The 12,856-nt window shown below is 39.1% G+C and overlaps 1 protein-coding gene across 2 annotated transcripts in view; it reads right to left on the bottom strand.

The window, feature by feature from the left end:
• LOC134325913 (Kv channel-interacting protein 2-like) overlaps positions 1-789 on the bottom strand; it is a 161,039-nt gene extending 160,250 nt beyond the window's left edge. For both annotated transcript variants that reach the window (XM_063008110.1, XM_063008112.1), the window contains exon 1: positions 685-789. In XM_063008110.1, coding sequence (XP_062864180.1) covers positions 685-757 — 73 coding nt within the window. In that variant the 5' untranslated portion in view covers positions 758-789. The remainder of the gene's footprint in view (positions 1-684) is intronic.
• Between the last annotated feature and the right edge of the window lie 12,067 nt (positions 790-12,856).

Raw genomic sequence — 12,856 nt, 5'->3', positions numbered from 1 at the left:
AAAATTGCACATTACTCTTTGTAAACATTGTAAAATTGCCCAAAAATTGCACATTTCCCTTGTAATTGAGACTTGACTTAAAAGGGCTGTTTTGTTTAAACCTGTAGCATTTTAATATGGTGTTTAAAGTGTCAAACACCCCATGTTGGGACAAGTTAAGTAAAAAGACTTACTCTATATAACTCAATTGTAAAAAAATACCATGGATGTTGCCTGAATGTAGCTTTAGTACAGTACATCTGTGATGTATACAACTTACTGATAAGGGTTTAAATGATGTTGTTGTTGTTGTTGTTGTGTGTGTGTGTGTGTGTTACATGGACCTTCCTTTTAGTCATGTGTAAGAAAAATACATCATTTAAAATATAAATTAGATGAAAAACACTCCACACAAGAACCAGAACAGACAGAACCAGTAGTCTGAGTTTTAGGTGCAACAAGCATCATAACTCCATTATAAGCCCAGTCAGCAAAGTACAGTATAAGCCTTCAATAAGACACATTCAGGTACAAACCAAACCAGCATGCAGACCAAATTCGACAACAAAATATGCACTTCAGTTCAATTAGAGATGCTTTAATTTAGAATAAATATTGTAAATATTGTCGTGATGCTCTATCATAACAAACATAAGCATATAACACACTGCATGCTTTGTTTGGTAAATAAACTTTGAAACTTACCGGTTAGCTGGTCGTAGGAGCCGTCGAGTTCTCTTGAGTCGGACAAGCTTTGTTTTCTGTTTTTTGCCTTCATTTCTCCTAAAACAAACTCCTAAAAAGGGAGAAAACGACTAAAATAGTTACTCCTTGCAGTTAATGAAGTTTTTAAGAGTAAAAATAAAAAGATAAATCGTGAGGTAGTTTGGTGTGGTGGTTTCTCTGGCCGAGCTTTCTTTCTCCTCAGGTTGTTCTGTCTCGAGCGAGCGAACGAGCGCGCGCGAGTCTCTAAATGCCTCTGCGCCTTTCTCGTTCAGCGCCGAACCCAGTTAAACCATGAATAATCCTCCTCATACTGGAAAAGCATCCATACACATACACATGGCGCGTATTTCCGACTGTCTGCGCTTTTCAGATGAATGCAGTCAGTAGTCTGAGATGCACAGAGACGGCGTCTGGTCTGAGGAGAGACCACCGGGAGTTTGACAGGCTCAGCGCGCGCAGCCGAGCAGGTGCTCTAACACGCGCTCACAGAATTCAAGTACAGCACACTGATGGAAAATCCCCCCTTCATAAGAGCAAATAAGGTAGAAGAGAACGGGGTGGGTTGGAGGTGTGGGGTATTAGAATGTTCCTGTTCATCTACACTCACTCTCTATTTTTAGTGTTGGAGCCTATCCAAGCTCTCAATGGGCGCAAGGGACACAGGTACACCCTGAACAGGGCACCGCTCCATCACAGGGCAGACACACACACACAAACATTCACACCTTCACACACACACATCTGAGGGCAGTTTTATTATCTCCAATTAACCTGGCTGAATGTTTTTGGGCCGGAGCTCCTGGAGGAAACACACATTGACACGGGGAGAACATGCAAAACTCCACACAGAAAGGACCCAGACCTCTTCCCCTGGCCCTGACCAAACCCAGGCCCTTGTCGTAAGACAACAGTGATGTCAGGTTTACTTCAGGTTTGGTTTATAATATACACTGATCAGCCATAACATTATGACCACCTCCTTGTTTCTACACTCACTGTACATTCTATCAGTTCCACTGACCATATAGAAGCACTTTGTAGTTCTACAATTACTGACTGTAGTCCATTTGTTTTTCTGCATGCTTTGTTAGCCCCCTTTAATGCTGTTTTTCAATCAGAGAGTCAGGACTCTCCCAGGACCACTACAGAGCAGGTATTATTTAGGTGGTGGATCATTCTCAGCTCTGCAGTGACACTGACATGGTGGTGGTGTGTTAGTGTGTGTTGTGCTGGTATGAGTGGATCAGACACAGCAGCGCTGCTGGAGTCTTAAAACGCCTCACTGTCACTGCTGGATTGAGAATAGTCCACCAACCAAAAACATCCAGCCAATAGCACCCTGTGGGCAGTGTCCTGTGACCACTGATGAGGGTCTAGAAGATGACCAACTCAAACAGCAGCAGTAGATGTGCGATCGTCTCTTTATAGTATCTACAGGGTGGACCAACAGGTAAGGGTGTCTAATAGAGTGGACAGTGAATGGACACGGTATTTAAAAACTCCAGCAGCGCTGCTGTGTCTGATCCACTTATACCAGCACAACACACACTAACACACCACCACCATGTCAGTGTCACCGCAGTGCTGAGAATGATCCACCACCTAAATAATACCTGCTCTGTAGTGGTCCTATTGAAGACCATTGAAGAACAGGGTGAAAGCAGGCTAAAAGGTATGTAGAGAAACAGATGGACTACAGTCAGTAATTGTAGAACTACAAAGTGCTTCTATATGGTAAGTGGAGCTGATAAAATGGACAGTGAGTGTAGAAACAAGGAGGTGGTTTTAATATTATGGCTGATATTCACACAGCACTGTTGTTTCAACTTAGGAACAGTTCACAAATCACTATTTAGTGGAATAACCTCAAACCCCTCTTCAAGCAGCTCGTCTTTGTTTGATGGCTTTTACATGTAGCGTCTCTATATTTAAACATTCTTATACACAGATTTGACACCTCACTTGCTTAATACATGCTAGCCAAGCAAAAACTTTGATAGTAAAACCTTCATGTGGTGGATTTGTATGTTTCCTGCTTCAGTGGTTCACATTATCCAGGGAATTTAAATCAGTCATGTTAGAGAGCATTAATGCTTTCAGCCATGAAGCTACTGAATTATATAAGCTTATGGCTTATATGTATAGGTTCCAGTTTATTATAAGATTTTCACCTTTAGGCCAATATGCACGACATCTGGATTCACCTGGATTTCTATATTATTTGCTAACAAAATGTGGTCTGTTCTTAATATACGATACCCTCCCCAATTATTGTCACCCCTGTTAAAGATAAGTAAAAAGGGTTATAACAAATCCCCTTTTTAGTGAAACCTCTTCACCCCTCTAGCATAAAAATAGAAAAGTCCAACCTTTAATTAAAGTAATTTATTCCAAGAAAAATCTTTATATGTAACAAAACCACATACCACCATTATTGGCACTAAATTTGCATTTAATTTGCATTTTTACAACCTCCCTTTGCCAATAAACCAGCACTTAGTCTGATCCTATAACATCTTATAAGGTTGGAGAATAGAGGGCAGGTAATTTAAGACCATTTCTCTTCAAAGAATCTCTTTAGATCTACTAAGGTTGAAGGTCGTCCTCTCTTGTGCACTTTCCTCTTTAGGTCACCCTACAGGTTTTCTATAGGGGTTAGATAAGGGACTGAGATGACCATGGCAGAAGCTTGATTTTGTGTTAATCTGGACTTTTGTTTTGGATCATTGCTTTGCTGAAACATCCAATGAAAAGCTGTTTTAGTTATGTAGAGGCAGAAAAATTTTCATTTAAAAATGTTCTGATATTGCTTAGAGTACATGATGCCTTGTAAACCATTGAGGTGACCAGGACTTTTGAAAGTAAAACAGACACCCAATATAACAGTCCCTCCACCATCCTTTTTTACGTCAAAGCCACATTGAGTGTCCAAAAAGTTCAATTATTTGTTTCATCTTACCACAGCACATGGTTCCGGTCAAAGTCTCTGTAGCATTTAGCAAACACCAGACTTTTATGTTTTGGCTGGATGACAGGAAACACTTTTTCTGGGCAAGTTCAAATAATTATCTGTTGGTATGATCTCTAATATAACTTTTACAGACTTAATGACCTCAAGATGCTGTTTACTGTTACTCCCCAACTGTGATCATTAAGGCAAGTTCACAAATTCAGTTGACTGGAACATTTCAATTACTGCCTGAACTGTAGATATGCACATTTCAGGTGAGAACCACTTTTCATTTCCTGACTTATGAAGGTCCTTTACTTTTCCTTTATTCCATCTGTGTAATATTTTGTCTTTCCCATGTTAAGAATTTGACCTCTGTGTCACCATATATATAATCTGGTGAAATAGAAGTCTTGGATTACTACTGGTTCTTGTGTGGAGACAATCAAAAAAGCAAAATGAGCTGGGATCTTGAATACATCGTATCGAATCGATGGACTGGGTGGCCACATTAACATGATTGGCTGTTGTTCAGGCATGGAAAAGCTGGACCAGGATTCCTCATAACTGGTGCAATTACGACCTTTGCTGGCTGATTGATGGCACCTGCACAGAATTGGGGAATAATGCTGATCAGGGCGTGGCTCTCACAAAGCTGGTCTGCATATGAACTCACCTCGTGCAGGTGAAAAGAGGCAGTCGGTACTGCTTACGTGTTGGAGGGGGCGTGTGTCAGAGGTGACGCATAATGCAACCAGGGTAATTGAATACGACTAGATTAGGGGAGAAAATTGGGGGGGGGGGGGGGGGGTTGGAGAAAACGAGGGGGGGAAAGCTAAATTAACTGGAAAAATGCTTTAGTTACATTTTTTTTTTAATCTAAAGATGCCAATAATTGTGACACATGTGGGTTGCTAAAAAATAAGTTCTAAATAATAGTAGGTTGGATTTTTCTCAGTTTTTCTATTGTGAGATTAAGCTAATTTACCAAACGTTGAATTTATTATAATCCTTTTTGCTTATCTTTTGCTCAGCAAATCCTTATGAATAACTGTAAAGACTGTATATAATAATAAACACATTTTTTTTCTAAATTATTAGCAGGCAAGTAATTGTACTTTCCATTATTTTTTATAATATGTCAATTTTTGTATTTAATAATTATAAAACTCTTCTTCAGCAGCAGTAACATTTGCTGTATCCTCTGTTTTTGTTTGGACTACAGTGAAAGAAAAGACAGAATTTTGGGGTTAGGGTAAGACTTTAGCCACTATTCTGACAAGTTCCTGTAAAATGATGGGGCTGTTTAGAATTTTTACATCCCTAAATAATTTTAAACTGCCACAGTAACTCCAGACCACAACGCTGGAAAAAGGTAAGAAGTTTAATTGAAATAGGGTTTCGTGTTGATGTAGTATCATTTGCCACGACACATAGCCAAAAGACATGATTCTAGACCATGTTTGGTTCTAGCCCTTTCTGCCAGAGAGAGGAGTGCCTGAGCTGGGAGTCACCTTGCTGCTGCTGCAACAGCATTTCCTACTGTCTGGTTGAGGTGTTGGCGGGGAGAGGTTAAGGAATATAGAGTTAGTGTTCTTTATGTAAGAATTTGGCTCTAGTCTGTAAAAAAAAAATGCAGTCAGCGGTTGCACACGTCAGAGGACGCATGTGGCAGTCTGTAGCTCTTCTCAGCCACACTGGGTGTCATGCATAAAACTAGGGTCACAACAGCAATAGGGAATTGGATATGAATTGACTAGACTGTAACAAAAAGGGAGAAACACACAAATAAAAGAAACATTTGGCTGGTTTGGCTTAATAAAAATACATTTATAGGTGATTTCTTGCCAGGATTGTAAAAATACTGTCATATTCTGCAGAGAAGAAATCAGTCTGGATGGTGAGATCTAATTCACAACCCTTTCTATAGGCCTTATATCTTAAAGGAAGAGGATGCAACTCCTTATTAATTATGTATGGTATTGAAATAAAATGTCAAACAAGCTCATGGTCAGGTGTCCACATAGTTTTGGCTATATAGTGCATGTTCAGTGCATTAGGATGTTCAGGACAGGGGAAATTGATAGTCTTCTCTGGCAATCCCTTACGGGAGCAGCTAAATAAACAGAAAAAGGAATGCAAGTTCAAAGACTTTAGGATGGCATTGTATGACTGACTTGTTGTGGAGAGCCTCTGCCATACTGATAGACCTCAGAGATGGGCACTTTAATCCTGTGAAGTGACTGAAAGCAGATGACCCATAAAGAATTTGCCAGGGGTTGTCTGTGTTGGCAAGGTAATATATTCTGTCATATAAAAGGTAATGTTTAATAGTTATTAATAGTTTGTTTGTTTGTTTGTTTCTGTTCCTCACCACTGGAGACTGTGGTGCCTCCACTGCATTATTTCTAGCTGCCAAAGAAAGAACATCAATATAATAATCTGTGCTGTTTTCATTGCTTATAACAAGACAATATCTCACATCTGTGATTGAATTATGATTGAATTTCAGAGCAAGTAAGTCAGCAGGGGCAAAGAAAAAATCAATAAGAGGAGTCCGTAGGTGCCAGCCATCATCAGTATGGGTAAAGAGGAACAGATTTCCTCACACTGATATTGCCTAAAACTTAAAAACTGTTGCCGTCACAAGGCCCTGCAGTTTCATAAAATGTGAAATACGCGGGGACGTTGTTTTCCAGCACTGATAGAGAGAAGTGAAGTTCTCTGGGGCAACATAGTTTTGTATCATATTGTGAGTTTGGGCAGTGCACTGTTGAGTCAGATATGCAGACCTGATTCAATTCTATAATCCAGCAAACAAGAAACCCACACTGCCTGTACTGTATATATTTAATAAATGCAGCAAAATTTGCGTAATCAGTTTAGGTAACCAGTCGTCCATGGAATTTAAGTAATATGCAATACATTTATTTACCTGTTAGGCCCTTCAAAAAACACACACATAGAGGAGGTTGAATGCATTTTAAAAATGTAAGTGTGTGTCAAGGGATTTGTTTACGATGCAGGTAATGGCTGCACAAATTGATTTTAAACCAAATGTTTAATAAAATGAGGCACAAATCTATGCCTAGCCGAGAGAGAGAGCAGGTGTAAAGTCATATTTTTTGCTTTTTTAAAGCTCTTTCTGTTGTACACTGTAGCTAACAGCAGTCGCACATTAGGTCATTGAGTCTGTTGTTTTCATACTGATCAGGCTTTTAAGCTACAGATGGTCAATAGAGAGGAAACATAATTTATGCATATAATTTATAATTCTGTAAATATATTCAAATTTTGATCAATTAATTCATTTAATTATTTTCACAAACTGCTTTATTTTGGTCTGGACAGGGTGCCAATGTATTGCAGGGCACAATAATGGAATTAGAAGCCATCCTGCAGCTCCTTATCAGACGAAAGTATCTTACGGCTGTCTGGGTCCACAATCAATTCATCTTCCTCTCAACTTCTGACTGACCTCCCTCTTGTTCTGATTGCTCAGGGGATGAATCACTTGTCCTTAATTATTCTATTTGCAGTCCTGAACTCCTTGTGTATATAGGTATTGTAAGTTATAATTATATGGTTGTGTGTGGGGGTCAGCGCTCTTTCCAACAGTTCAACCCTAGTGGGGGGAAAAATGAGTGTATTGGATGTAAATAAACTTCAGCTAATGCTAAGCTAAAAATAAGAGAATCTCTGACTTTTAAATCTCATGTTACTTTAAAATAACCATTAGCTTTTCTAATCAACCCAAAAGGGACTGTGTGTGTCACTAGCACTATGACCTTACCACTGATTTGTTGCTTTTCAGACACAATTCGCTGTGCCTGAGAGAGGGATGGCTGAGTTGGGAGTCGCCTTGCTGCTGCTGCAACAGCAACTCCTACTGTCTGGTTGAGGTGTAGGCGGGAGAGCTTGAGGAGATAGTGTTCTTTGTATGTCTTATGTAAAAATTCGGCACACATGTGGCAGTCTGCGCCCCTTCTCAGCCACATTGGGTGTCATGCATGAGACAAGGGTCACAACAGCAATAGGCAATGGGATATGACTAGACAAGAAATATTCGGCTAGTTTGACTTAATAAAAAATATATTTATAGGTGATTTCTTGCCAGGATTGTAAAAATAAATACTGTTATATTCTGAAGTGAAAAATCAGTCTGGATGGTGAGCTCTAAGTCATAATTGAAATAGGAACCTAAAACAGATCTGCTATGAGTTAGAATTAAACACAGGTGAAACATGGGTGATGCTGTAAAAGTCAGTGTGAGCTTTACATCACCATAGACTTACAGGCTGCTGTGCTAAAAAAAAGAAAGATCCTCCCTTGGTTTTTTAAAGCAACAAACTCTAGTCAGGATTTAAGGTGACCATTAATCATGATCATAATGACTAAAAACTACATCAGGTCCACCAGGTCAAAAAGTTACATAAAATGTATAAAGCTTCCTACACCACCAAATTAATAATCCTGTATGGTCCAGTGTGTAGATTTTTGATCCAGTACATTTTCAGACAACCCACAACAAACTTATAAAAGAACTGAAATTTGTGTTTTATTAAAAGTATTTCATGAATGGGTTCCCTTCATTCAGTCACATGAAAAAAAGAAAAGGTCTTCCAAAGTTTGACCTGACATACGTACATGTTCCTTACATATCTTCTGAGGATATACAGTATATGAGAAATTATATCAAAAATATTTATATTACAGTAAATACGCATGTAAGAAACATGTATGTCAGGTCAAACTTTGGAAGACGTTTTCTTTTATATATATATATACAGTATATATACTGTATATACCCTCACTTATATATATATATACATATAATATACTATCAATGGAAATTTCCTTTTATCATCTGTGTCCTTGTGGTTATTTTTTCACTGCTTTATGGCCACTGTTTCATTGCATATCACATGTTGTTTTTTAGCTGAATGATTCTAGACAAACACAACGGCCGAGGACAAGAAGGTTAATGAGGACAATCTCAGCGGGCATTATCTGAATGATATCATCAGCTGGCATCTCCTCTTATCTTTCCATAATTTATACAAAAAATGTTTTAGAAAATACTGATCAGCATTATAAGGTTTTTTTTAATGGATGCAAATATGCTACACGGCCACGTATGCAGGCATACCTTTTTACACCCTGGGTTCTGCAATATCAGCCATGAATTTTGCAAAAAAGGAAGCATACAGTCATTTCCATAGACAAACTCTAAAAAACTGATCTAATTGAATGGGATTTCTGTCCTTGTAAAATGGAAACATTTAGAAGCAACAACAGCTCAGCTGCAAAGCACTAGGCCTTATGAGCTCTAAAACCAGCACTGTTGAGGGCTATACATGTTGTCCACTTGCTACCAAGTTTTAAATCGCTTCTAAAAGCAATGTAAGCAAAGAAATTGTTCATTGATAGCTTAATGGATGAGAGCTTTGTATACATTCTTGGTTTTCAAACTAAGATAACCATGCAAGCCTTAGCTGGTGTGGCATAAAGAACACTTCCAATGAAATCTGAAGGTAAACATGACTTACCCGAATTCATATTTGCAATCGTAAAGTACGTTAAAGGAGAATTAACAGTCTAGATCTGTTTTTTAATTGCTTGTGCTGAGCCTCTCAGTTCCAGTAAAGACTAGTCCTACTGCTACAGGATACATCCAAGTTTGTTCTATATTGCCCTAGCATAACAACATTCCAGTACACAAATCAAAATCCTAAGAGAATTGATTTCTGTTTGTATTTGGTGTAAAATAACTTGACTGGTCTGCACAAATCCCTGACTACAACCTGACTAACAAGTTTAAGATAAATTGGTATCCTGACTAAGAGACCGACCTTATCGTACTTCATTACTTCCTGACATCACTAATAGCTTTGCTGCTAAAAGGTTGTGAATCATTTTAGTGTTTCCTTCATTTATTAATTCAGTCATTTACACTAATAATTTAATTTTAGTCAGGGGCACATGGGACATGGGGCCACCCAGAAACACTGGGTAAGAGACAATACACACTGGACTGTGAGTACAGACTTAATTCTAGCAACCAAGGAAAAGGTACTAGAAGGGATTTATGGTTTGGAGGCATTTGGCATACAAGGCATTTGTCCAGGACACGAGTCAACCAATGAGAAATGAATTAGCCTCCCAGCCAGGGGGGTTGAATTAATGATGCATCTCTTTAAGATGATTTCCTTGCTAGAGCAAAACAGGGTAAGAATATAAATGCACATGAATAACTCGTGAAACCAGAATACTGGCAAATTCTCTCTCTTTATTCTAAACTCTTTTTCAGGTTTTTCCAGGTGGGGTCTGCTATTGGACTATATGGCCAAACGTGTTTTTACACCTCTCCTAATTATTCAGTTTAAGTGTTTTAGTTACACTAATTACTAACTGAAGTAAAAATTAATGATATAGTGAAATAAATGCACGGTTTGGTGTAGAGAAATTTCAATAACCCTCCAAAAAGCCCTATTCTCAACCTACTGAACAAATTATGGATAAATTCAGTAAATTTTAGTGTCCGACCTTATAAACTTTTTTCTTCTTCTCGATTGCATCATGCTTCTTCTCCACCAATGCCGATCCCTGCTCTGATTGAGGAGAATGAATCTAACCCATGCCCCCTCCAACACGTGGGCAGCATGCCGTATGCATCTTATCACCTGCACTTTGACGAGTGCAGTGCAGCTCAGCACTGTGTACGGAGAGACACACCCTGAGAGCACTCATTTCTCATCTCTGTGCAGGCGCCATCAATCAGCCAGCAGAGGTCATAATTGCATTAGTTATGAGAGAGAGACCCTATCCGGCTTAATCCCACCCCTATCTGAACAACAGGCCAATTGTTGTTCATGTGGCCGCTCAGCCTAGCCGGCAGGTAGAGCTGAGATTTGATACGATGTATTCGAGATCCCAGCTCTGGTTCCAGCGTGTGTTTTTGCCCTTGATTTTGGTCATGTAGCACTTGGGTGCCACAGTGTGACAGCTAAGTAGGTGCTGCACAGCAACGTGGCTTCTGGAGACTATTCTGGATTCAATCCTCATTGCAAATCACTGTCTGTAATAGTTTTTTTGTTTTGAGTTTTCTTTGAGGTACACTTGAGTACATAGAGGTTATTTGTATGTTTTGCATAGAAGGAACACCCAAAATACCCAAACACCCAACCCTGTTCATGATATATTGAATAAAACATGTAAAATGATACATTATATTGCCAAAAGTATGAGGACCCACCTTTTGAGTGTTGTCTAGCTGGACAACTCCATATTATTGCCCCTGATTTCAATTAATATAATTTTGGCCATGGTCAGTAATTTTTGGTCTAGGTCAGTATTAGTAATCATTAGTCATATAGCACTTGGGAGCCAGTGTGCCAGCTAAGTAGGTGCTACACAGCAACATGAATTCTAGAGACATTGCTAATTGCTAATCACTGTCTGTAATACGTGTTGTTCTTTGTGTGAGTTTTCTTTGGGTTTTCTGGGTATTCATACCTCCTGAAAGCATGCAAAACATACAAAGGACCTCTATGTACCCAAGTCTACCTCCCAAACCTGACCCTGCTCATGATGTATTAAATAAAACATTCAAAATAATGAAAGGGATCTTCAACAACTTTTTAATGCCGTCAACAAAAACTGTTTTTAGTTGAGCATGTACCCATTGATGCAGCTCTGCTTTCACATCATCATCACCTGAAAATCTTCTTTCCCTTAAAGCTTCATTGAGCGTCCGAAAAGGTAAAAATCAGATGGCACTAAATCCGGACTATAAGCTCTCTCTCAGTCTCTCAGACACGACCAATTACTACCCCTCCCACCCTCACTGTTTCCAACTAAAATATAAAAGTGCAGAAACTTTTTGAAGATCCCTCATACATTACATTGCCAAAAGTATGAAGACACTCTTCTTGAATGGTGGGGTTGGTTAGCCACAACGATGGTACCTGATGCAGGATGCCAGACAATTCTAAAGACAAACATTACCAGTGAAGTGAGTCCTAATGTTCAGATCAGTAACTTGCTTCTACAACAGTGAGCTACATAACACATCTAAGTGGCCACTAACACTCATAAAAGCATCGTTTGGACAGAATATAAATGCTGCAACGTTAAAATGAAGGTTTTATAGATGCGAGTAGAACAACATCACAATGATGACAAATGATGGCTCAGCTTTGGCAGTCAGGCTGCAACGGAGAGCACCTGAGACATGGACCCGCTGGTCTGTGTTGTGATTAAATTTTGACAGTGCTGTTACAGTGCTCGTCTGGGATTTGTTTCACTGGGTGAGTGATATGTGTGTGGTTATTTGACAGAAGGAAGCTGATTACCAAGATGGATGGAAAACGCCTGACTTGGCGAAAAATATAAGATGGATGGTAAAAACAGATGGTGGCTGGTTTTTGGCGGAAAGCTACGCTACTCCATCTTAACGTATTCAGTAAACATAATATTTCTTCCCACTAAGCAGCACATTAGATCATTTTGTTTACTTACTGTATGTGAATCATTTTTATAATGTGGACCATTCAGGCAAAGTTACTTTAAAAAAAGACATGAACTGACAGGACTATAAAACACTGAGGAAAACAAGAATTTAAATCTAGTGTTTTGTCTTTAAATCTACCCCCTGTCTTTTCATCTATATAAATAGCAGCATAGACAAAAAGGTATAAAAACAAATTGCTAGTAGGAAAATGTGATTGGTAATTAAAAGATTTATTTATTTATTAGGATTTAACGTTATGTTTTACACACTTTGGTTACATTCATGACAGAAACGGTAGTTACTCGTTACACGAGATCCATCAGTTCACAAGTTTAATGTCAAACACAGTCATGGACAAATTTGTATCTCCAATTCACCTCACTTGCATGTCTTTGGACTGTGGGAGGAAACCAGAGCTCCCAGAGGAAACCCACTCAGACACGGGAAGAACATGCAAACTCCTGGGGACTGAACCCAGGACCTTCTCGCTGTGAGACGACCACCGTGCCGCCCACCAGTTAAAATAAGAAGAATGCCTTTATTCGTCACATATACACATATACACGAGTACAGTACAATGAAATTCTTTTTCCACATATCCCAGCTTGTTTTGGAAGCTGGGGTCAGAGCGCAGGGTCAGCCATTGTACGGAGCAGACTTAAGGGTCTTGGGTCTTGCTCAAAAGCCCA

Source organism: Trichomycterus rosablanca, chromosome 14 (assembly GCF_030014385.1).
Source record: "Trichomycterus rosablanca isolate fTriRos1 chromosome 14, fTriRos1.hap1, whole genome shotgun sequence".
Taxonomy (NCBI): Eukaryota; Metazoa; Chordata; class Actinopteri; order Siluriformes; family Trichomycteridae; genus Trichomycterus; species Trichomycterus rosablanca.
Note: the sequence above shows the minus strand (reverse complement) of the source record. Positions and strands in the feature narration are given on the sequence as shown.